The following is a 27,188-nucleotide window of genomic DNA, read 5'->3' as shown; positions in this document are numbered from 1 at the left end:
ATAATAATGAAATAATCGCTGCCTTTCAAACAACAAAAGCTTCAAAGTGCTAGGCCTCTCATCTGATTCACTGATATGTTTTCACACATATGAGTGTGGGCCTGTTAGCTATGGAGGAGAAATTCGTATCTGCTGGTTGAACTGATTCTTCCAGTCCATACTGGTTTCAATCATCTGTGCTCCATGATCATCTCACCTTTGGTTTTAAGGCAGCTACCCTGACAGAAGCTGAACTGCATTCTTTCAGATTCCTCCTTTATTCCCTCCAAAATTAGCTAGCTAACATCTTTGGTTTTTCCCTCATTTCCCCTTCCCTTTAGGTTTTTCAAAAGACCCTTTAGAGCTGGGTACATGATCCTTTCCATTTCAGATTCTTTCTATGCCGTATGCCAACTCCTTGCTTGCCAAAGGACAAAATTTATCTAAAAAATGATATTTCTAAATCTGTCTTTTGCACTCTTCACGTTACTCAAGAGACATGCTCAGAATTATAGCAATCTTTATGCTGGAATGTCAGCTGCTTTGTATTCTGATGTGTGGGATCCACTACGATTCTTCAAAATACACCAAAGGGACCTTCTTATTCTGGCTAACAAAAAAAAAAAAAAATTGTCTGCACAACACATCAATGCAAACACCTTTGAATATAAAGTAATCATGAAAGCAAAGATCTGCTGAGTCAGAATGAGATTGTGAACATGGCCACATCACATGATTCATCACAGTTTGCGAATTCCTGTAACAACTTCCTTGCCCTCCAGGACCTCTACCTTAATTTGAACATAGTTCTGGGTTACTCCCTAGGATGTCCTATTCCAATCAAAGTTTAGAACAAGCTGTCAGCTTTCCAAATCGAATTGGACACACCTGTGGTTTTGGGGCCCCTTCATGGTCATTCAAATTGTTTTCTACTTTCATAACTGATGTTTTTCCCCTACAAACGTTTTCACAGGTAGTAGCAACATATTTGGTGTCACTAGATTGTATACATGGACAATCATTTCTGGTAAATAAATGTAGCAATGTGGGATCATCCCTTCTCTTCTCAATTCCTTTCCAACTGCCAACAAGTCAGGAAGGTTGGGTATGTAGTACTCTATCCCTCTTTCAAATTTGGACCTGGAAACTCACGCATGCTTCCCACACATTGAAAGCACTGCTCTTTCCCCTGCTCAAATGTGACCTGAATGACCTTCCAGCTGCTCAGTACAACTGCTCCTTCTTCCGTCATTAACTCCCGGGAATCAGCGCCTTCCTCACTCTTTGATCCCCCTTCCTCTCTCCCTTTCTTTATTTCAACTTGCCCTTGGTTGATGAATGTATCAAAATGCAACTCACAATTCACTTTCTTCTGCACTACCAGCCCTATAACCTGTGGCACAAACCTAATAATGTATGACTCATTCTATTTTTTTGTCCTTGCTAGCCGTCACATCGGTACAACCTTGGAACAGATGAAATACAGTAATGCTCATGTTTGAAGGCCACAGTCTCACCAAGGTAGTGTGCGTCATATATGGTTCTTACCTTCTACATGTCCACTTATGATACTCTTTGCTCCTGGCTTCTCTTCTCCATCAGATCCTCCAGATATGTCAGAAGCACACACCTCTGGATGTTGCTCCCAAATACTCTGTGTAACAGAAATATCAATAAAGAGGAGAGCAAAGATTTCATCAACACTCTTAACACATCACCATATATGTCAGGATGAAATCAGTGTAACTGGAAATAACATGAGTGCCTTCTGAGCGAGAACATTTCCTGGAACTTTCATTACCCTAGGCACTGCCACACGGTATGAGCTCTCATGTTCTTCTGGCTACTGTTGGAGTACATCAGGATGAGGGACCTAGGAAATGTTTTTCCTCTCAACAAACACACTGATGTACATATGACTAAAACAGTAGCATCGATAGCCAATCAGTCAACTTTGTAGTGCCCCAACAAATCCACAAATGCTGTATAAGTCTTCTTTGAAATGTTTTGAGAATTGCACTTGACATTATACACCTTCAAATTTGTAAACACTGAACGGCCAAAATTTTACCCTTAAATTATTATACTCCATTGGATGAGAGAGTTTCATTTCCATCACCTTGCTGCAACACAGTATAATGTGAAAGTTACATGACTTCTGAAGCTATTCCCATCTTTGGGTGCACTTGAATTGCTCAAATTTGAAGAGTACATTATGATGCTTGATTTCCAAATGGATATTGCCTGATTTCCCTTCTGGATGCAAAGAAGGTCAATTGACAAGAAATTCATTATTATTATTTTTTTATTTTTTATTTTTTATTTTTTATTGTAAACAAATGAGATACATGTTGTTTCTGTATACATGGCATAAAGGCATACAATTTGTGTAATCATAAATTTATATAGAGTAATGTTGTTTGATTCATTCTGTTATTTTTTCCCTTCCCCCCACACTTCCCACCACTCTTTTCCCTCTATACAGTTCTTCCTTCCTCCATACTTGTCCCCCACCCTAACCCTAACTCTAACCCTTCCCTCCCCCCATTAGGTGTCATCATCCACTTATTAGTGATATCATTCATCCTTTGCATTTTTGAGATTGGCTTATCTCACTTAGCATGAGATTCTCCAATTTCATCCATTAACCTGCAAATGCCATAATTTTATCATTCTTTATGGCTGAGTAATATTTCGTTGTATATATATACCACAGTTTCTTTATCCATTCATCAATTGAAGGACATCTAGGTTGGTTTCACAGTCTGGCTATAGTGAATTGAGCAGCTATAAGCATTGATGTGGCTGTATCTTTGTAGTATGCTGATTTTAAGTCCTTAGGGTATAGGGCAAGGAGTGGGATAGCTGGGTCAAATGGAGGGTCCATTCCAAGTTTTCTAAGGAATCTCCACACTGCTTTCCAGAGTGGCTGCACTAATTTGCAGCCCCACCAGCAATGTATGAGGGTATCTTTCTCCCAACATCCTCACCAACACCTGTTGTTGCTCGTATTCTTGATAATTGCCATTCTAATTGGGTTGAGATGGAATCTTAGGGTGGTTTTGATTTGCATTTCTCTTATTACTAGAGATGTTGAACATTTTTCCATATGTTTGTTGATTGCTTGTAGATCTTCTTCTGTGAAGTGTCTATTCATTTCCTTAGCCCATTTGTTGACTGGACTGTTTGAATTCTTGGAGTAGAGTTTTTTGAGTTCTTTATAGATTCTGGAGATTAGTGCTCTATCTGAAGTATGATTGGCAAAGATATTCTCCCACTCTGTAGGCTCTTTCTTCGCATTGCTGATAGTTTCCTTTGCTGAGAGAAAGCTTTTTAGTTTGAATCTATCCCAGTTATTGATTCTTGCTTTTATTTCTTGTGCTATGGGAGTCCTGTTAAGGAAGTCTGGTCCTAGGCCAACATGTTGAAGATCTGGACCTACTTTTTCTTCTATAAGATGCAGGGTCTCTGGTCTGATTCCAAGGTCCTTAATCCATTTTGAGTTTAGTTTCGTGCATGGTGAGAGATATGGGTTTAGTTTCATTCTGTTGCATATGGATTTCCAATTCTCCCAGCACCATTTGTTAAAGAGGCTATCTTTTCTCCATTGCATATTTTTGGCACCTTTGTCTAGTATGAGAAAATTGTATTTATTTGGGTTTGTGTCCGTGTCCTCTATTCTGTACCATTGATCTACCTTTCTATTTTGGTACCAATACCATGCCGTTTTTGTTACTATTGCTTTGTAGTAGAGTTGAAGATCTGGTATTGCAATACCCCCTGTTTCACTCTTCCTGCTAAGGAATGCTTTAGCTATTCTGGGTTTCTTATTCTTCCAGATGAATTTCATAATTGCTTGCTCTATTTCTGTAAGGTACGTCATTGGGATTTTAATTGGAATTGCATTGAATTTGTATAGCACTTTAGGTAGTATGGCCATTTTGACAATATTAATTCTTCCTATCCAAGAACATGGAAGATCTTTCCATCTTCTAAGGTTTTCTTTAATTTCTTTCTTTAGTGTTCTGTCGTTCTCATTGCAGAGGTCTTTCACCTCGTTTGTGAGATTGATTCCCAAGTATTTTATTTTTTTCGAGGCTATTGTGAATGGGGTAGTTTTCCTAATTTCTCTTTTTGAAGGTTCATCACTTATGTATAAAAAAATGCATTAGATTTATGGGCATTGATCTTGTAACCTGCTACTTTACTGAATTCACTTATGAGTTCTAAGAGTTTTCTGGTGGAATTTCCAGGTTCCTCTAAATATATAATCATGTTATCAGTGAACAGGGATAGTTTGAGTTCTTCTTTTCCAATTCGTATCCCTTTAATTTCTTTGGTTTGTCTAATTGCTCTGGCCAGAGTCTCAAGAATGATGTTAAATAGAAGTGGTGAAAGAGGGCATCCCTGCCTTGTTCCAGTTTTTAGGGAGACTGCTTTCAGTTTTTCACCATTTAGAATGATATTAGCCGTGGGCTTAGCATAAATGTCCTTTGCAATGTTAAGGAATGCTCCCACTATCCCTATTTTTTCTAGTGTTGTGAGCATGAAGGGGTGCTGTATTTTATCAAATGCTTTTTCTGCATCTATTGAAATAATCATGTGATTCTTGACTTTAAGTCTATTAATATGGTGAATTATGTTTATTGATTTCCTGATGTTGAACGAACCTTGCATCCCTGGGATGAAACCCACTTGATCATGGTGCACTATCTTTTTAATATGTTTTTGTATGCAATTTGCTAAAATTTTGTTGAGAATTTTTGCGTCGATGTTCATTAAGGATATTGGTCTGAAATTTTCTTTCCTTGATGAGTCTCTGTCTGGTTTAGGTATCAGTGTGATATTGGCTTCATAGAATGAGTTTGGGAGGGTTCCCTCCTCTTCTATTTTATGGAATACTTTGAGAAGTATTGGAATGAGCTCTTCTTTAAAGGTTTTGTAGAACTCGGCTGAGAACCCATCTGGTCCCGGACTTCTCTTTGTTGGTAAGCTTTTGATGACTTCTTCTATTTCAGTACTTTAAATTGGTCTATTTAAATTGTGTATGTCCTCCTCGTTCAGTTTAGGCAATTCATATGTCTCTAGAAACCTGTTGATGTCTTTGAAATTTTCTATTTTGTTGGAGTGTAGATTTTCAAAATAGCTTTTAATTATGTTTTGTATTTCAATCCTGTCTGTTGTGATATTTCCTTGTTCATTCCGAATTTTGGTGATTTGGGTTTTCTCTCATCTTCTCTTTGTTAGTGTGGCTAAAGGTTTATCAATTTTGTTTATTTTTTCGACGAACCAACTATTTATTTTGTCAATTTTTTGTATTTTTCTTTTGTTTCAATTTCATTGATTTCAGCACTGAGTTTAACTATTTCCTGTCTTCTACTACTTTTGGTGCTGTTCTGTTCTTCTTTTTCTAGGGCTTTGAGCTGTAGTGTTAGGTCGTTTATTTGTTGAGTTTTCCTTCTTTTATTAAATGCGCTCCATGAAATAAATTTCCCTCTAAGTACTGCTTTCATAGTGTCCCAGAGATTTTGATATGATGTTTCTTTGTTCTCATTTACCTCTAAGAATTTTTTAATTTCCTTCCTAATATCTTCTGTTATCCATTCATCATATAATAGCATATTGTTTAATCTCCAGATGTTGGAATAGTTTCTGTGTTTTACTCTTTCATTTATTTCTAACTTCAATCCATTATGATCTGATAGAATACATGGTAGTGTCTCTATCTTCTTGTATTTGCTAACATTAGCTTTGTGGACTAATATGGTCTATTTTAGAGAAGGATCCATGTGCTGCTGAGAAGAAAGTGTATTCGCTCTTGGTTGGATGGTATATTGTATAAATGTCCGTTAAGTCTAAATTATTGATTGTGTTATTGAGATCTATGGTTTCTTTGTTCAATTTTTGTCTGGAAGATCTGTCCAGTAGTGAGAGAGGCGTGTTAAAATCACCTAGTATTATTGTGTTATGGTCTATTTGGTTTCTGAAATTGAGAAGGATTTGTTTGACATACATGGATGAGCCACTGCTTGGGGCATAGATGTTTATGATTGCTATATCTTGCTGATTTATGCTTCCCTTAAGCAGTATGAAATGACCTTCTTTATCCCTTCTGACTAACTTTGGCTTGAAGTCCACATTATCGGAAATGAGGATGGATACTCCAGCTTTTTTGCTGAGTCCATGTGCATGGTATGTTTTTCCCCATCCTTTCACCTTTAGTCTATGGGTATCTTTTTCTATGAGGTGAGTCTCTTGCAGGCAACATATTGTTGGATCTTTCTTTTTAATCCAATCTGCCAGTCTATGTCTTTTGATTGATGAATTCAGGCCATTAACATTCAGGGTTATTATAGAGATATGATTTGGTTTCCTGGTCATTTGGTTCATTTTTTAAATTTTATTTATTTGTTTGACACAACTTGGTTCCTCCTTTATTTGACAATTCCTTTAGGATAATTCCTCCCTTTGCTGATTTGCTTTTTTGTTTTTCATCTCTTCCTCATGGAATATTTTCCTGAGAATGTTCTGTAATGCTGGCTTCTTTTTGTAAATTCTTTTAGCTTTTGTTTATCATGGAAGGATTTTATTTCATTGTCAAATTTGAAGGTAACTTTTGCTGGGTATAAGATTCTTGGTTGGCATCTATTTTCTTTCAGGGCTTGAAAAATGTTGTTCCAGGCCCTTCTAGCTTTTAGGGTCTGGATTGAAAAATCTGCTGATATCCGTATTGGTTTCCCCCTGAATGTAATTTGGTTCTTTTCCCTCGCTGCCTTTAAAATTCTGTCTTTATTTTGTATGTTAGGTATTTTCATTATAATGTGCTTTGGTGTGGGTCTGTTGTAATTTTGTGTATTTGGAGTCCTATAAGTCTCTTGAACTTGATTTTCCATTTCATTCTTCAGATTTGGGAAATTTTCTGATATTATTTCATTGAATAAATTGTTCATTCCTTTGGCTTGTTTGTCTAGGCCTTCCTCAATCCCAATAATTCTTAAATTTGGCCTTTTCATGATATCCCATAGTTCTTGTAGATTCTGTTCATGATTTCTTACCATCTTCTCTGTTTGTTCAACTTTCTTTTCAAGGTTAAATATTTTGTCTTCTATGTCTGAGGTTCTGTTTTCCAGGTGTTCTATCCTACTGGATATGTTTTCTATGGAGTTCTTAATTTGGTTTATTGTTTCCTTCATGTCAAGGATTTCTGTTTGTTTTTTTTTCAATATCTCTAAGTCTTTATTGAAATGATCTTTTGCTTCCTGTATTTGCTCCTTTAATTGTCAATTGGTGCGATCATTCAATGCCTGCATTTGCTCTTTCATCTCATCATTCAGTGCTTGCATTTGCTCTTTCATCTCATCGTGTGCTTCTCTGATCATTTTAACTATGAACATTCTGAACTCCTTTTCTGTTATTTCTTCTGCCATGCTGTCATTGGGTTTTATTGATGTAACATCTAGATTTGTTTGCAGCATTTTCTTTCCCTGTTTTCTCATATTGCTCAGGTATCAGTGGACCGCTGAGATATTGCAGATTTCCTCTATTGACTTACAATGTCCCTGAGGATTTCTATATATATCCTCTCTTAGCCTTTAGTAGGCTGAAGTCTTGGAGGAAGTTGATAATGCGGTGCTCCACAAGGAAGCTGCCTCTCTAGGAGTGGTGGCCTTCAGGTGGGGTATAATCCCTGCTAGTGGGCAGAGGTGCCTCCACTTGTTGACCAATGGTCATCCAAAGGGGACCTAGGCTGCGGGCTGAGGCAAGGCCTGTTTGGGCCTGAGTCTCTGGTTTTACCGTCCTTGTGGGGAAACCTCACCCGGCAGGGAAGACTCACCCGGTGGGGAGGTCTTGCTGGTCAGTTCCCTCCTAGAGGTTCCCCTCAATTTTCAGCTACTGCCTGGGCTGGGCTGCCTTCCTCTGCAAAGTTCCCAGGGGCCCGGCCCTACCTCCTGGGCCTGGGAGCCTCACCCTTTGCAGATGAATCTCCTTAGGCTGCCCCTCCTCAGAGAATCTGCCCGCAGTCCTGAAACCTTCGCTGCACCCTAAGCCTGTCTCTGTGCGGCTCTTCCACCCAGAAGCCTCCTAGATCCTGGGACCCTGCTCTGCTTCTAATCGCCTGGCTATGCGGCCCCTCCTCTGAGCAGCCACCTGGGGCCCCGTACAATCGCTCTTAGACCCAGCGACCCGCCGCAGGCCTCTTCTACCAGACAGCTGCCCAGTATTCTGGTGCTGTCACTAGGAGTCCAAGAAACTCACTTCGTGCCTCCTCCCACCAACCACCCGTAGCCCGGGGCACTCAATCACTCTGAGTCGAAGTGACACTCTCTGTTCCTCCTCCTTCTCCAACTAACCCCCCCGGGTGTTCAGGAGTCGTCGCTCTGAGTGGCTCTGAATCCACGTGACCTGCTGCACGCGTCCTCTGGGCAACCGTCTGGAGCTCTGGTGTGGCCACTCGAGACCAAGCGACCCACCACGCTTCCCCTCCAGGCAGCCCCCCTGTGTTCAGGCACTGTCACTTTAAGTCCAAACAACTCACCACTCGCCTTCTCCTCTGAGCAGCCGCCTGGAGCGCTAATGCAGTCACTGGGAGTCCAAACAACCCACCACGCTCCTCCTCTTCCTCCTCCTACTCCTCCGGGCAGGCCTCGGTGTTCAGAAGTGGTCTGAGTCCAAACAGCTCGCCGCGCCGCTTCTCCTCTGGCAACCTCCTGTAGCTCCGGTGTAGTCACTCTGAATCCAAGCGGCCGCGCTCCTCCTCCTCCTCGTCCTCAGGGCAGGCCCCGGGGTTCTGAGTCCACACAGCTCTCCTCGCCACTCCTCCCCTGGGCAGCCACTGGAGCCCCAGTGGTTGCTCCGAGAACCAGCGCTGTGCTGAGCGGCCTCCTTTACGGGGCTCCCAGTTGTCTGAGTTCACTGCTCCAGTGGGGGAGGGGTGTCTCGCCGGCAGCTCTACTTCACAAAGTTCCCTGCTTTCTGGGACCACCGTCCCATCCGGGATGCCTTCCCAACAGGTGAGACTCACCCGGCTGCTTTGAGTTGGTCCCAAGTCTCTCAATATCTCCTCTTTTGAATCCTGAGTCCTGGAGCAACATGAAATGCAGCCACCCTCTAGGCCGCCATCTTGAAACTCTCTCTTCTTGGATAGTTTATACATTACATTTGTACAGGGGCACTGCCTCTTTCAAATATGGTCTTTGAGATCATGACAGTGAGGGAGAAGAGCCATTTGACATTTCAAATGAGAGAAGATAATACAACACCTGCGGCTCGCTCAGCTGGAATGATATTTTCAGGAAGTTCTCAGAAGTAATCACAGTTTCTGTAGTCATGACATGTCTGTCGTACTCCAAGACAGCATGTGAAAATCCCTCAAAGACTTATGTAAGTGAGATCTATAGAGGAGATCAGGTTGTGCTCCCCAGCACCAAGTTAGGCCTTTTGGAGCTGGAGCAGAAAAGGAAATTGCTGGACCATGTTTCTTTCCTCAAATCCCCTGAAAGCTGTATGTTTCCACACATAGAAACCCTGAACAGAAGACCCTCTATTTCAATTACATTAGTATGAGGGAAATGGAAAGATTTCAGGGCTTTTTAGTGTATCTTTCTTTCTTTTTTTTTTTTTTTTTTTTTCTTTTCCTCTTCAGTGTGTTACATCTTTGGGTTTCCCAATTTATTTCTTTTTTCTTGATATATCTGTTTTTCTCAGATATGTTCATTCATTCCTTGTTTTAGGTCCCTTGATCCCTTTTTCTTCCATTTTAAATCTTTTCTATTCTCATTCTTCATGAATTTCATCCTCATCTCCTCTTAAGTCTGCTTTCTCTCAGCACTTTCGATGTAATTTTTAAAATTTATCATGATACTTTTATTGTCCCTAAGATCTTTTTTCTCAGCCAGGTGCACATTGTTATTTTCTACTTCTTCTCTTCATTTCCTGGTATTATAGAAATCGTAGAGTATATACATAATATATATGTGCTATGCATGTTTTGTTTTCAGCTTTGATTGTTCTCCTAGTTTAATCTCTCCCCTTGGTGAGATTTGGTAAGAAAATAGAGTGTGATAAACATGCTCCTTTGGGGAAATGGTGCTGAAATATGTGCCCGGACCCAGACACAAGCCAAAGGCAAACCTGCATACCAAAGGGACACACACAGGACACTGGGAAGAAATTCCATGCTAAATCTCATCCTAATAATGCAGCATCATTATTAATAGCATTATTAATAGCATCATTAATAATGGAAGCATCAAGATACCTACAACATTATTTAAATTCCCAATAACTGCATCCAAGGTCTTTTTGCTAATATCCACTTAGAAGGAAAAATAAAAGTGTCCAGGATATTTCCTGATTTCCTGCATGAAAATAAAATGAACTATAAAGTCATTTCTTATACCTTAAGGAAATGGACACACAGTGAAAGGATCTCATTTGATTAAACAGTATTTTGGTGTTTAAGCCTGCTGTCTGCCTCTACCTAGACATTGGAGTCAAGGGAGACTGGAATTTTTAACCAAGGCATGGAGAAACTGCAATTTTGAGCCTTTGGCAATGATGGTCTTTTAACATGAATGTGTTCACTGGCTCTTGCAGTTATGTGTGTTCCTGCTTTCAACAGGGTCTTTTTGAGTGTCAAATTTATTCTTAATTATGTTAAGAGGACACACTGAAGAAAACGGAAGCAGCATTCAAAAGTTTCCTCAAATGCTAAGACACAGTTTACTGTGAAGCTTCCATGACTTCTGAAGCTATTCCCATCTTCAGGTGCACTTAAATTCCTCAGATTTGAATAGTACATTTTGATGCTTGATTTCCAAATGGATATTGCCTAATTTCCCTTCTGGAAGCAAATAAGGTCAGTTGATAAGAAATTTAAATGGACACTTCACGCACCCGTTGCTGGCTCTTTCCCATGTCTTCAAGCTGCTCTTGCTCTTCTTCTGGTACCATGTCCAAATGTGACTCTGCTGATAAACAGAAAGATGTATGTAAGTTACTTTAAACCCTTAGAATGAGAAAAATCTGGCCAACTAAGAAGGGTAACAGTAATACTTCTTTAAATTTATTTCACAGTCATAATTTTCAATTGGGCTTAATTTTAGGTGAAGGTGTATGGTTTGAAACTGTTAGATTGTTGTGTGTGGGAGCCTAGAGATTGTACACAGGCACAGGTGGGCCCTTGCAAAGAACTGTATTATTACTTGAAATCCCATGTATTTTGTATTTGGAGACAGGGGTCGGCAAATTCCCTGACTGACTGAAAACCTAAAAACAGCCTGCCTCAGCCTCCCAAGAATCTGCAAATTACAGATGTGCCCCTCTTCACCCACAGCACACTGAGTTATTTAGGGAGTAATTAGGCTGATCCAAAACTACTGAGAAACTACACTTCACCATGTTCAATGCATAGGATGATGCAAAGGTTCATCCATTCAAGGAGAAAAGGACATTTTGAAGAAAAAAATATTAAAATTACAATGGAAACAAGAGCCAACCTAGATGCCCTTCAACAGATGAATGGATAAAGTATCGGTCATATGTAAACACAATGGAATATCATTCAGCCATAAAGAAGAATAATGTTTTGGCATTTTCAGACAATTGGATGGGATTGGGGAATGTCATTCTAAGTGATATAAGCCAATCCCAAAAATGCAAAGGCCAAAGTTTTCCCTGATAAGGGGATGATGATATATAGTAGAGGTTGGGAGGTGGGAGGTGAGAGAAGAATGGAGGAACTTTAGATTAAATAGAGGAAAATGAGAGGGAAGAGCATGTGAGTGTATGAAAGATGGTGGGATGAAACAGACATCATTACTCTTTGTACATATATGATTACACCAATGTTATGAATCTACATTGTGCACAGCCATAGAAACCCCATTTGTATACACTGAATTAAAATGCAGTCTCTAAAAATTTGAAAACAGTAAATGAAAAAGAAACTTCACACTCTTTACTATGTCTTTGTTGTAATAGTAACTTTTCAAGAACCAGTACACATCACTTCTGGAATTTAACATCAAGAACAACAATTGGTCACTATTCCACTTTTACTAGTGAACTGCATGTTCCTTTCCTTTCCTTTGTCTTCATTTCCTCTATTAATATTCACTCCACCTCTGGAAGCATCAATCATGGTGCCTGCTATTCCTGACATTAACTGGTTTTGCTTCCCTGGTGCTACCTCAGATATTGACCTGCTTATGTACTGGGTGTACCAATTCCTTTCCTGGTCTAGCCCATCAAGTCCTGGACTTGAAGGGGCTGCTTGTACATTACATTGGTATTAGCAGTGTTTTATATTTCCACCCATAACTGAGTGTGTGGTAAAAGCCAGAGGTTGTAACATGTACCAGATTTTGTGTTCCTTGTAGATGAAGGGATAAAAAGAGGTTGAGGATTCAGGTTTACAGTCAGAGGCAGAAAAATGGTAAATGCATGGAAACCTGTAGCATGACATATAAAAAAAGAATTAAATGGGACAGTATTCATCTAGAGATATAGGGGTTGGAGAGGACACTGCAGGTGAAGAAAGGGTTGAAGACAGATTTAGACAGACTTTTTATTGTGAAAGATGCCTAGGAAAATTAAGGCGCTTGAACAATCAGGTTCCAAAGAGAGCTGGTGGCCATATATGCCATATGCACATACATAGCAGGACCACTGTTAATCTTGTGGGCATGTTAAACTGGAAAACATATACATGAATGAAGATGAATGATGATAAGGCAACTATGCACTATGATAGCCTGAATGGAGAAAATATTTCTAGAACTAGGGATAGAATATTCTCAGTGACCGGTGTAGAATGAAGGTTATTGAAATGAATGAAGCAAGTACCTTGGTTCCTGGAATGTGACATTTCACTGCTGACTTTTACTCAAGGTTTCAATGAGATGTGTCATAAAGCACAGCAACTATGAATGTTGCTTTCATTTACCACGTATTTACTTCTTTGGCAATATCTTCCAATGTGGTGGGAATTTCTTTAGTTGCTTGGTGGACAATTTTCTGAAAGCTGCTATGTAGCAAACCCAGCAGTGAATCAGAGAGGTCTGGAGGGGTGAGGCTCAGCAGTTGAGCAAACACTTAGCATGGAAAATATTCTGGGCTCAATCCATACCATTGAGAAGATGACAAGGAAACAAGTCAAATAATTATGTGTAAACACTCCAATGGCATGTATTAAGTATATAAAGATTGACTATTCTTAGTCAAAATAGCAGGAAATATTTTTCTCCAGTAAATGTTTATTTCACAGACAAGGGGTAAAACAAACTACATGTGCTAATGCATTTCATAATTTCTTCCTACAGACTGACAACAAGAATCATGAAACTCATGGAAGAAAGTGGAATATAAAGCATGACACAGGCTTGATACATTTATTTGACACACTGGAAGTCACAATAGAGTTGATACTGTCTTATAGATAAGTGTTTCCTGTGTTTGACAGACTGGTCTTGACATCCTGGGTTCAACAAAAATCCATTAGCTCAGTCTCCCAGGATTGGGGACTTTATCCCTACTCCCCCTAAGCTCTGTTTAAACTTTTTGGGGAAAGAAAATCAACCTCATAATCCAACTACAGGTGTAATGATTCTAATGTGGGAAGTTCGAGAAATATCTATGATATATGTTATTTTAAAATATCTTTTCCTAATGTTTGTACAGAAACATTTTGAACAGTGTATGCAATCATCCATACAGATACTGTGGAAAAATACATATCATGAGTGACACTGCTGTCACTTCAGAGGCCTTAATGTGCATGTTTCCACAGACAGTGAAATGCAAGAATTACCTGATTTGAGTTTCCCTGCTTTCTTCTTCAATTTTTCTTTTTTAAGAAGACCTTTCAGTCTGTTGATAAACTTCACCTTCTCAAAGACATGACATTATATAAATATTATGCATTTCATCCATCAAGCAGTTAATAATATAGCATAGAAAATAACTTACTTTCCCAGAAGCATGTACATCCTGAGATACTGAAAAGCAAATGAGATACATACTCAATGAAACCTGAGTATGACAAAACCACTTTAATTTCCTAATGAACAAACATGGAGTTGAGTCTCAGTGGTTAGTATTGTCAAAGTTTACTTTAGCTTTGGGGTTTGTGTTTTTGTTTGGAGCTTTTTGATGAGTATAGCCACATGTCAGAAATGTACTACATCAAAATTAGGAATGTAGATTTACTTTAAAGTTTCCAATGGTAAGATTACATTTTTAATAATAAATACAGACAAGTTTCCATATACCAATGTTAATATGCAGAATCATGGGAAGCAGTTATCCATATTCACTGAAGCAAGAAGGGACCTGTAATGTTCAGTGTCAAAGTTGAAGTAAAATTGTTGTAGCATATAGGTCTAGTGAAGCCTATGCCAATTATTTAATCCATTTTATTATAGGTATGTTTTATGTTCCTCATTTGCCTTATAATAAATAAGTCCCTAGTGCTGATGAGATTCCAGGGGCAGGTATACTTCATTTGTCATCAGAGAGAATTTTCTGAACTAATAAGCTCAGATATGCTTTAGAATAACAGGCTAATACACATATGGTTGTTTTTTCATACCCATATGTGGTACTGGTGAATCTTCTTCTTCTGTATCCTCTGGTTTATCCAACATCAAATTTCTTTTCTCACCATTGTATGAATATAGAGGTCCCAAATCTAATAAAAACATATTATAAAGCATAAATAATTGAGATATGGCAATTCAAAGGAAAAAGTTATCTGTGATTTCACAGAATCATCAGATACCAGTAAACTGTTGTGTTTCAAAGTCATTTGTATATATACTGAGTAACAGCCTTGGTATTCATGGAATAAACTTCATAAAATCTGGTTAAAAATGAGGCTTACATAGCATATTTGATAGCCTACCACGTATTTTTATAAAAGTATTGTCCAATAAATTAGCTATCTAGAGATGACAATTTAGCTCAGTAATAGAGTACATTTCTGGAACTCTCAGGGACATGATTTGAGTTCAAAGCACCAATAGAGTAATAATAAAAAAAACTGAAAAAAATTAGGGCTGTCTTTACAACAACCAATGCATCATATAAGCTATGTTTTCCATGCAAATAAATCAAATGGATGCTAGATACATTTTGATGCCTGGTTGTGATAGGGGAGAAGTTGATAGCTGCAGGTTGCCCCTATTCTTCCTATCCCTACTGATCTCTGGAGAGGCAATAGACTCACCTTTGGTTTAAAGGGAGATGCACTGAAAGCAACCAAATTGCATTTTCTCAGTATTGACATGATTCCCTCTAAAATTACCCAGCTAACTCTTTTGTTCATTTCTCATTTTACCTTCCTTTACCTTTTCCAAAGCAATGTCTAGAGGTGTGGATTTTATACTTTGAATTTTACATTCTTTGGTTGGATTATTCCCCTCCTTCTGGCCTCTGAATATAGCAAATGTATCTTCAATGTATAATTTTTTTATGGTTTTTGTCTTTTGAGAACTTCCACTTGCTGAAAAGACATGCTGAGACTTTATGCTTGTACTTCATATGGTTATGTCCTAAGTATAGGATTCAATAAATGTTCATTTATATTTCCCAAAAGGACATCCATTCCCTCATGACAAACATTGCAGTCTGGGAAACCAGATCATTTGCATCATCTCAGAATGTAATGGGAATGTACAGAAAAAGACCTGTTGTGTCAGAATGACCTTTGGAACATGTTCCCCAGAAGACAATACATTACAGTCTGAGAGTTTCAGTGTGAACTTAGTCCATGTTCAATTTTTCTATTTAACTTGAATATCACTCTAGATTCCTCCCTATGATGTCCCCCCAAATAAAAGTTAAGAAGGAGCTGTAATATTTACATAGGGAATATTAGAAACCTGTGAATTTGTGGATCGCTTCATAACCACACATACTCTTTTCGACTTCATTCTTAACTCTTTATAAAATATATTTTGTGTCCTAGGTAGTAGCATCATGCTTCATGTCAATAAATTTTATAGATGAGTGATCATTTATGGAAAAAGAACTCAGCTCAAAGTGATAAGGTCTTCATTCCTCAAATTCCTTTCAACTGTTCCTAATTTATGAAGTATGGGAATATTTTACTTTATGCTTCATAAAACTTAGGAACTCATGTTTATTGCCACATTTTAAAAGGCCTGGTGTTCTTCCTTTTACAGGAGACCTGAATTTCCTTCCCCTCACTGATAACAACTGCTCTTTTTCCCTTCATTGACTCTATTCACTGACTTTCTCAATTTTCACTCCCTTTTCTTCTCTCCTGTTCATTATTTCCAAATTTTCTGATTGAAGCATGTATCAAAATGCAACTCATAATTCAATTTTTTTGCAATACCTGTGACTGAAACCTAATAAGATATGCCACTTATTAACTTTCTTTTTTCTTACTAGATATTTAAATGTACATTCCTTAAACAATTAGAATACACTACTGCTCATGTTTTAAGGCAATATTCTCACCAAGGTACTTTGTATCCTATGTGGTTCTTACCTTGTTCCAGTCCACTGACTCTCATCTTTGCTCCTTGATAGGATGCATCAGATATACCAGAAGCACACATCTCTGGATGTTGCTCAGTTTCACTCTGGTAAAATTTATGTCAAAAATTAGTTAAATAAAGATTTTATCACACTCTTTGGACATCACCATGTTTCTAATTGTGAAATCATGGGAATTAGAATTTAGACAGTACATTTTGAGCAAAAAGACATTCCATAAGACACACTCTCCAGTGCACTCCAGACGAAGCTGAGCTCTTCTCTTCATCTGGCTGCTGATGGGGTAAAACCAGGATGGAGGACATGGGAAATGTATTTCCTGACAACAAACCCTCTGAGGTCCTACATCTAAAACAACTAGCATCACTGTTTAATTAGTCAAATTTGCATACCACAGAAAATCTACAAATTCAGGAGTATATGTACTTAAAACTCCCTTGATAAATGCACTTGATGTTATACAGTATTCAACATTTTAAATAATGAATACCAAATTTTAGTGTTAAAATATGATACTTGATGTGATAAGAGTGTTTCTATTCTAGCACAAGTAGCAATGAAAGACTGTTGCACTTGGTTCATTTCGGTCATTGAATACTTCCAAAATTTAATGTTTTTCAGCTAAATAGTTATTGAGTCAAAGTGTCATTTTGCAAAAGAGAAAATAGGAAAATAATGTGTCTGTATTTAACTTGGACATAGCAGCACACACAATTTGGGTACATTATGCAAAATTTTCCATTGAAGAAAGACCCAAAATGTATTCCAGTGGATTAACGTGGCAGCCCAGAATCATATAGTGCTTATTTACCAATTTCAGAATCAGGAATTGAATATATGTGGGTGCATAATGAAAAAGACGGGCTGTGGGAAAACACTGGCAAGTCACAACAGAGAGCCAGTGATCAGATGAAACCCACAAATATTGGCTTTTAAAAGCAGAAATGCATTCATAATAGAAATAGCATGCAGAAATGCCAGGGGAATCCTAGCTAGGTTGAAGAGAGGTATCTCCCCTCTGGTGGTCTGAAGAGAATCTCAGAAATTCTATTAGTAAATGGGGGAAAGGAATAGATAGGTAAGTCCTCAAAATTAAAAAAAAAAACAAACATAAATTGCCTACACACCTGAAAAAATTCAACATCTCTAGCATTCAGGGAAATACCAGTCACAATGCCATTGACATATCAGCTCACCCCTGACAAAATGACATTTATTATTTAACAAGTATTCAAATAATAAGTTGTGGAGGGGATGTGAGGAAAAGCATACAATCATACACTGTATGACTAAAAATTAAGACTTCCACTCTGGAAAATAGTATTGAAAATCTTCAGAATACTAGGAATATGACCATCATATGACCCAACTTTCCCACTCCGTGCTATTTATCCCAATGTACTAACATCCGTATACACATGTGACACATGAACTTCAATGTTTGTTTCAGTGAAAGTCAAAATTAGAAAGTTATGGAAATAGCCCAGATGCCTATAACAAGAATGAAGACCATGTGGAGATACTTGGCACAGAGTTTGAGATATTAGTTTTTCATGGTTTAACATTATGTCAAAATGAAACCCCACATAATATATAAAAACAATCGTCTAAAAATTTCTAAAATATAAATATTATGACATCAAAATCTCCCTTATTTTACAGACATAAGATATTTTATACAAAACAATAGGAATCTAATGTAGATTACACTAAATTTAAATACAAGTTTTTCACCCATTGAGAGACTTTGATTCTGCTGAATATGTCAAGAAAAAATGGATGCATTGCAGAATCTTCAAGGCAGAAGTAGAGAGCAAGCACAGGGGCCTCTTCACTCAGGGTCTGAATTACCAACTAGTCCCCCAACTCCAAAGACTAGAGGGTTCGTCAGCCTGTTCCTGCATTAGATAAACCCACAATTCTGAGTACATAAACAAAAGCTGAGGGTGAGTTTTCCTCTGAAACTTGCAAAGTTCCCTCAGCATTCTCTGGGTGGGGTGAGGGGAAAGCAGCAGCAAAGCTCAGCTTGTACACTCCACTGTTTAGGCCTATTTGGGCTGGAGCATATAAAGAGCTGCCCCATACTTTTTTCCCAGAAAACACCAAATTGTATAGGTTTATAAATTTGATATGCCAGACAGAAATATTTGTATTTTAATTGCATTAGTATAAGGAAAATATGAAAATTTTGGAGTTGTCACTCTTTTTTTTTGCGGTACTGGGGATCGAACCCAGGGCCTTGTGCTTGCAAGGCAAACACTCTACCAACTGAGCCATCTCCCCCACCTGGAGTTGTCACTCTTGATTTTGTTTTGTTTTCTTTTTGGTCTGCTGTCTTTATGAGGTTTATATCTGATTTTCTAAGATGGTTTCATTTCTTTCTTGTTGTTGGTCACTGAATGCGTTTACATTCTTGTTTTAATTCCTTTTTTTGGTCATTTTTATTTCCTTTCCTACTCCTCATCTGACTCTGTTGACTCACATCACTTTAATTCTCCTTCCTCTATTTTCAGCCACGTCTACTCTTCTCTTTAGATTGTGGTGTTACAAAGATCATTTAAAATATGCATTCTATTTATAGGAGATTAATGTTTTGTGTAAGCTGTGATTGTTTTCAGAGCTTATTTTCTCCTCTTAAGGAGATGCTATTGAGTAAAATTAGCACATTGGACATGCTCAGGATGTGGAGAGAATGTTGAGATGTAAACCCTGCCCAGAACATATCCGAAACAGAAAACTCCAAACTAGAACACTGGAAGAGAAATTCATTCACATGCATGCAAAACTTCAACCTACCAACACAGACAACATGAGAAAAGGAGGCAATAAGACACCTACTATTTTAGTGGATATTCGAAAACAGACTCTTAGTTTTGGAGTACTTTATCCAAGGTCTGTTTTCTAATATCCATTAAAATAGTAGGATAAAATGTTTACTGAATTTATTAACTTTAGTAATGGAAAGAAAATGAATTAGAATGTTACTTTTTGTATGCCAAAAACAAAGCACCCATCCTTTAAGGTTTTGATACTTCTAAGAGGCAGGTTGGTATCCAATTGAGTCTCTTATCTGCCTCGACCTAGACACTAATGAAATGGAAAAATGGAAGCTTTTAACTTGGCATGAATGAGAGGTAATATGAAATTAGAATTTTAAGCCTTTGGGAATGATGGGCTCTTAACTTGAATGTGTTCAGTGGCCATTAAAGTTACATATGTTCATAATTTCAACTGGATATTTCTAAGTCTCATTAAATGAGGTCACACAGATAAAAGAACACAATATTGATAAATAACAATGTTCAATTGCTATTACAAAGCTTGCCTTTAAGCTGCCATGTTTCCTAAGCCATTTTCAAGTGGATAACAAGTTAATTCTTTTAGACTTAAATATCTGAAATACAAAAGTGTATTCTATGAAATCATTTCATTTGGCATAATTTACCTTCTGGGGTAAAATAGAGGAGTAAACCAGGAATTTAAATTGAATGTTTACATACCAGTTGCTGGTTATTTTGAGTACGATCGAGACTCTCCTGCTCTTCCGCTGATGACATGCCAAAATGTGACTCTGCTGATGAACATATATATTTACTTAAACTACTTAAAACAATTATAATGTGTGAATATATATAGAAATAAAATGAATAACTGCAAAAATTATATATATATTTATTTTTCCAATTATAATTTTAATTTAAGTGTACTTTTAGGTGAATATTTATTTTTTAAGACTGTAAAATTTCTGTTTGTATGTGGTCTGAGTATTGTACTCAGAGACTTGTGTATCCTTGGAATGAATTGTAGCACTTCAAATCCCAAGCCTTTCTTATTTGCAGACAGGTCCTCTTTAAGGTGTCCTCTCTGGCAGAAAACCTGTCATTGGTCTTCATTACCCTCCAAGGTATCTGCAATTACAGATGTGCCCCTCTGCACACAGTATATACTCAGATATTTAAGAAATGATTTTACTGGGTCAACACTTCAGAACACCACTTGGGAAGAAACTAGGTGTCACCAAGTTCAATGCATATAATAATTCACAGATTCATAGACTCAAGGTAAAAAAAAAATGCAAAAAAAAAAGAAAATTACCATGGAAACAAGAAACATCACAATGTTTACTTTCTCTTCATCCAAAGAGTAAGTTATAAACAACTGCTATATATCATTTTCACATCCCAAATGATTGAGTCCATTTACACCCATTCATCCCATTACATCCCGTTCATCAAAAGAAATCCATGTTCCTTTTCCTCTACTTTCCTTTCCTTTCCTTTCTTAATGTATACATTTAAACCTTCTGTGATTATGCTTGTTATTCCTGACAAAAACTTGTTTTGCTTTTCCTGGAGCTACATCAGACAACTGACCAGTTTTTGTATGATATTATAACCACTAGACCTGAAAATTATTTCTTTCCCTGTCTAGTCCATTGGGCCTGGACTTGTGTGGGTTGCTTGTACATAATGTTGGTTTCAAAAGTTTTATTATTTCCACCAACAATTTAGTTTTGGGTTAGAGCTAGAGGAGATAACAGATGCCAGAATTTGTGTGTTTTCTGGAGATGAACAGAGACATAAGTAGTTAGGATATCATCAAGAGGCATGAAAGGCTAAACCATGACATAGAGACAAGTGTTAAATGGGATGGTATTTGTCTGAACGTAAGGGGATTAATGAGGATAATTGCCAGAAGACAGTGCAGGCATGTAAAGTGCTAATGATACAGAGGTAGGAAGAGTTTGTATCATAAATGATTCCTAAGAAATTTAGGATGTTTGACATACTCAATATAAAGAGGGCCAATGATCATATATGCAGGGTGCAAGGCCATTTTAATGCTGTGGGCAGGAGAATGTGAGGGACATGTGAATAAAGGGAGATGAATAAAAAGAAAGCAACAATGCAGGCCTGAATGGAGGGAATGTTTCCAGAAATACAGAGGATAGAATAATTCCAAGGACCTATGAAGAATGAAGTTTAAGGAAATAAAAATAATTAAAAAGATGGGCCACCGGAATTTGAGATTCTGCTCCTGTTACTCAAGATTTCAAATGAGATGTGTAATAAAACACAGGAACCATAATGTTGCTTTTGTTTACCATGCAATTTCTCCTATGGCAATACCCTCCTAAGTTGAGGGATCTCACTTATGTCCTCAGGCAATTTTCTTGAACTTGGGTATACCAAGCCCACCAATGACTGAAGTCAGTGGTTAATATTCAGTGGAAGAAAAACTGCTTAGCATGCAAAAGAATTTGGATTAAGTCCCTACAAATGTAGGGAAAGCAAACAACAAACACACCAATAAGAGCAAACAAAAGTATTTTGGGATTAACATCTCTTAGTCTAAATTCTAGGCAAGTGTGCTCTCCCATGGACACAGTGTACATTTTACAGGAAAGGGATGAAATAAAGTATGTATGAGTATACATTGTATAATTTCTTACATATGACCTGACCTCATGAGTGGTGGAGAAATGGAATAAAGTGTGCATAGAGCAGAACAAATGTTTCATGAATGTGGCAATTTACTCAGTGTCATAATAGAGTAAATATTGTCTTTAAGACATGTGTTTCCTGTGTTTCAGAGATTGACATTAACATAATGTGCTCAACCAAAATCTGTTTCCTCAGTCTTAAAATCATCTGAGACTACAGCCTAGCTCTCCTGTAAACATTTTTAAATATTGTGGGGAAAGTAAAAACATCTCAAAAACTAACAAAGAGGTGTAATGATTCAGTTGGGGATCTGAAATCATAGAATTATCTAAGTTACAAATTGTATTTGAAGATTTTTTTCTATGATTTCCCTGAAAATTTTCAATATATTGATGCAAACATAGGCACTTAAATATCGGGCTAAATTCTATCAAAGTATGGTATTAAAATAGAATATGTGTGGAAAGTCTGCTAGCATTTTCAATATTTAACATAGCTCTTTGCAGAAATCTGTACTGTAACAATTACCTGAATTGAGTGTTGATGCTTCCTTCTTCACTTGTGTTTCAGTTGGAAGAGGATCTTTGATTTTCATGGCATTCTCAATCTTCTTACAGACAAAATAATTAGTAAACACTGTGTACTTCATCCAGTTTTCAGTTTAAAATTTGACATAAACATAGAAGATGAATTACCTTCCGGGAATCACTTGAGTCCTGAGATACTGAAAAGCAAGCAGGATATATACTCAACAAAACTTGAATGTGACAAAGCCACCATCATGTTACTGCTGAATTACTGCTGACCTGATTCTGGGGGATAGTGTTGATAACAATTTCTTTAGCTTTTGGTTTTCTGTTTCTTTTTCCATTTTTATAACAGTCATGTGACAAAAATGAAGACTACTCAGGAATATAAATATAATAAAACAAGCAACTTAATTTCCAAATGTGAAATCATGTTACTGTTGAACATAAATAATATATATATAAGGTACATATACCAATGTCCAGATGAAGAAAGGTGGAGAGTATAGTGATCTCCAGTCACATGAGTAAAAAAGGACCATGAGAGTTTCAATGTCAAAACTGAAGCAATAGGGCTGGGGAGATAGCTCAGTCGGTAGAGTGCTTGCATTGCAAGCGCAAGTCCCTGAGTTCGATCCCCAGCACCACAAAAAAAAAAAAAAAAAAAAAAAAAAAAACAAAAAACTGAAGAAATAATGATAGCAAATATCTTGAGTGGACCCTATCAGAATGAGTTAATCCATTTTATTTTAACTATATATCTGTTCCTCCATTTGTCCTACAATTTAGTAAGTCCAAAATTATAAGAGGATTTCAGCCTAGATAAGTATCATTTCTCATCAAAGAAATTTACCTGAAGTAATTTGTTCAGATATGTAATTTTAGAATGCCAGATAATTCATGTATTTTTTTTTTCATACCTGTATGGGACTCCTCTGAAACTGCTTTTCCTGTATCCTCTTCTTTAACCAACATCAAGTTTCCTGATACACTCTCATGAGGAGATACAAGTTCCAAATCTAAGAAAGAATGTATAATAAACAAAGAATTGAGATAGGGCTATCCAAAGAAGAAATGTTCTGAAAGCTCACAGAATTTCAGATATCAGTAAACTTTTATATTTCAAAGTTAATGGTATATATACTGAGAGTAACACTCTTGATTTCCAAAGTATGAACTCAACAAAGACTTCCATTTACAAAAATGACTCTGCTTTAGTACATCTTGTCAGCTTTTCAAGTATTTTCATAGGCAGGTTGCATTATCAGAAAATTAGTAGTCTAGGGATAAGTATGTCACTCAGTAATGAGAGTGCATTCCTGGAATGCCCAGGGCCAGGTCCTCATTTTGAGGAAAAATAAAGGAACAACTAGCTGTCTTTACAACATCAAATGCACTAAAAATACTATGATGCTCATTGGAATGTCTCATATGGATGCCATTGGGATGCCACATACATTATGGTTACTGGTAGGTTTGGAGGTGAGAAGTTTGTAGCTGCAAGTTGCATAAAGATATGAGACATAGTATTCCAAAGAAAAAAATAATCTGAAAGCTTGCAGAATGACAAGATATAAGTAAACACCCTTATTTAAAAGTCATTGACATATATAGTAAGAATAGCACCTTGGTGTTCAAAGAATAAGCTCCCTCAAGTTGTTTACATGGGAAAATGAAACTGGCATGGTGTATCTTGACAATTGTTCAAGTATTCTCATGAAATACTTCTGGGAACAGAAAATTAGCTATCTAGAACTATCTATGGAAATTTAGCTTAGTAGTAAAGTGCATTACTGGCAGGTCCAAGGACATGGTTTCAGTTCAAAGTACCAATACAGTAAAAATAACTAATAATAATAATAATAATAATAATAATAATAATAATGGAAAATGTAGCTCTCCTTAGAACAACCAATTAATCAAAAATGCTAGGTTTCTCATCCAAATGACTGATATGAATGCCACATATATCATGGTGCTTGGTAGGTATAAAGGGGAGAAATTGGCCACTGCAAGTTGGCTGAATTCTTCCAGTTCATACTTTTCAAATCATCTCTGGACCAGAAATAGTCTCATCTTTGGTCTGAAGGCAGATAAACAGAAACTGAATTTCATTCTCTTAGTTTCAACACAGTTCACTTCAAAATTACCTAGCCAATTGTCTGGTTCCTTATTCATTTTCCCTTTCTTGTAACACTTCCAAAAGAACTTCTAGAGGTTTGTGTTTGAAACTGTGAGTTTTACATCCTTTGATTGGATTATCCCCACTCCTCCTTGCCTCCCTATATAGCAAATATATCATGGAAGTATAATTTCTGTCTTTGTCTTTTGAGACCATCCCATTGGCCAAGGTTCATGATGAAAAGGAAAGCAAGATTTATGCCTGCATTTGATCTTTTTCTCTCCTGAAGTACAAGAATAAATAGGGTTCACTTACATTTCCTAAGGGGACCCCATTTCCCTGGCTACAAACAATGTTGTCTGTGGACGAGGATCATTGGATTCACCTTAGACTCTAACGGAAATGTAGAAGGAAACATCTGCTGCATCAGAATGAGATTCTGAACATGGTCCCCAACAATCAATACATTACAGTTTGAGATTTCCAGTGTGACTGCAGTCTTCTTCCAATTCTTCTACTCTAACATAAATTTAGCTGTGGTTTCCTCCCTACGATGCCCTCCTAAATGAAAGTTTAAATGGAGCCATAATGTTTGCAATGGGAATTTTAGATCTGTGACTTGGAGATCATTCCATAACCATTCATACATCTTTCTACTTCCCCATTTTCTGTTTCTGCCCTATACATATTTTTTCCTATCTAGGTAGTAACATGTTGCAATAACTAAATTATATACATACATAAATTTGTGCTAAAAGAGTTTAGCTCTGAATGATCATTCCTCAAATCTTCACTCCTCAAATGTTTTCATAACATACTAAGTTAGGAAGTTTGGAAAAATTTTACTCATGCATCAATCAACATTTTAACAGGAAACATTTCTTACCACATTTTGAAATTGTTTTTTTTTTCCTTTTTTTTTTCCTTTTCTTAGGTGACGTGAATTTTCTATCCTCTACTGAGTGAAACTGTTTCTTTTTTCTTCACTGACTCCCTGTACTAAGTATGTTTCTAAATCTCCCTTCCCTCTTTCTCTCTTATATTTACTTCCCATTTTCTTGTGATCAAATTATGTATCAAAATGCAATTCATAATTCAGTTCTTTCAGCAAAACCCCTAATTTAATCTGTGTCTGAAATAAGATATGTCCCAGTATTACATTCCTTTTTTTTTCTTTTCAGCTATTTAAAAGAAACACTATCTGAATAATAAGAACATACTCATGCTCAAGGTTGAAGGCAATATTCTCTCCCAATTATTATGTACTATATAAAGAGATAATATATTTTGCAATATACATGTATATTGTGTGTGTGTGTATATATATAATATATATATATTATATATATTAATATATATATATATAATACATTACCTTGTATATGTCCTTTTTCTCTCTTCTTTGCACCTTGAGAGGGCTCACCAGATATGACAGAATCACATACCTCTGGATGTTGCTCACAGACACTCTGATAAAATAAATGTCATTAATCTATTGTATAAAGATTTCATCATCACTCTTTAGATATCACCATAATTCTAATTGTGAAATCATGGGAATTGGAAATTAGACCAGTACATTTAGAGCAAGAACACATTCCATAAGACTCTATCCTATGCACTCCAGATTAAGCTGAGCTCTTCTCTTCAACTGGCTGCTGATGGGGTAATACCAGGATGGAGGACATAGAAAATGCTTTCCCTGATAACAAAGTCAATGATGTTCCTATATCCAAAACTACTAACCTAAGTGTTTAGTTAGTCAATGTGGCATTCCCAATCAAATCTATGCATACAGGAGAAATTATATTTTAAACTGTTTATACAAATGCACATGATGTTACACAGTACCCAACATTTTTAACACTGGATGATCAAAATTTTTCATGTTAAATTATGATACTGGATGTGATGACAGTTTCAATTCTGTCACCTTGTGTAACAATGAATCACTGTTGCACTTGCTTTGTTTGAGGCATCAGAGCCTTCTAAATTTTAATGTCTTTCTGCAAAATATTTATGGAGCTAAAATCACATTTAGAAAAAGAAGAAGGTAGAAAGAACAAAAGGGATATATTTTACTTGGAAGTAAGAGCACATGCAGTTTGGATAGAATATGCAGCAATTTCCTTTCAAGAAAAAACCAACATGTATTCCAGTGGAGAAAGGTGTCAGCACAGAATCATAGAGTATTATTCACTATTTCCAGAGATGAAGGTCAGATGAATCAGTGTGTTGCCGCATAATGAAAATGACATGCTGTAGGAAAACATTGGAGAGCCACTACAAAGAGCCTGCGACCAGATGAAACACAATATGTTGGTTTTGAAGGAACAAATATACTCATAGAAGGAAAAGGCTACAGCACTGCCAAGGGAAGCCGGCTGGGTGGAAGACAGGAATCTCCCTTCTGGTGGGCTGAGAATCTCATCAACACAATTAGGAAATAGAGATGAGTCATAGATCTAAGAACAAGAAATACAAATAACCTAAAAAATTACAAAACCTTTTCCATGTCCATAACATTCAGGGAAAAACCATGCAAAACTCCACTGACATTTCGGCTCACCCAGTCACATTAGCTTTTACAAA

At 37.0% G+C, this 27,188-nt stretch overlaps 1 protein-coding gene and 1 long non-coding RNA gene across 2 annotated transcripts; both read right to left on the bottom strand.

Moving 5' to 3' along the window:
- Window positions 1–1,569: 1,569 nt before the first annotated feature.
- On the bottom strand, window positions 1,570–13,865 carry LOC306639965. Its single transcript, XR_013757710.1, has 3 exons — window positions 13,790–13,865; window positions 10,876–10,949; window positions 1,570–1,633 (listed from the first exon to the last, which is right to left on the bottom strand). It is a non-coding gene; the product is annotated as an uncharacterized lncRNA (long non-coding RNA).
- A 675-nt stretch (window positions 13,866–14,540) lies between these two features.
- Window positions 14,541–26,102, bottom strand: LOC306639923 (uncharacterized protein; the record flags this gene model as incomplete). Its single annotated transcript, XM_079103602.1, has 7 exons — window positions 25,972–26,102; window positions 23,395–23,493; window positions 22,643–22,671; window positions 22,476–22,554; window positions 20,004–20,074; window positions 16,496–16,589; window positions 14,541–14,668 (listed from the first exon to the last, which is right to left on the bottom strand). Exons 2-7 carry the CDS (start codon window positions 23,447–23,449, stop codon window positions 14,541–14,543), a joined length of 456 nt encoding a protein of 151 aa, XP_078959728.1. The 5' UTR covers window positions 23,450–23,493; window positions 25,972–26,102.
- Between the last annotated feature and the right edge of the window lie 1,086 nt (window positions 26,103–27,188).

Source organism: Sciurus vulgaris, assembly GCF_902686455.1.
Source record: "Sciurus vulgaris genome assembly, chromosome: 11".
In the NCBI taxonomy this organism is placed as follows: Eukaryota; Metazoa; Chordata; class Mammalia; order Rodentia; family Sciuridae; genus Sciurus; species Sciurus vulgaris.
The sequence above is the reverse complement of the archived record's forward strand: the minus strand, read 5'-3'. Positions and strand labels throughout refer to the sequence as shown.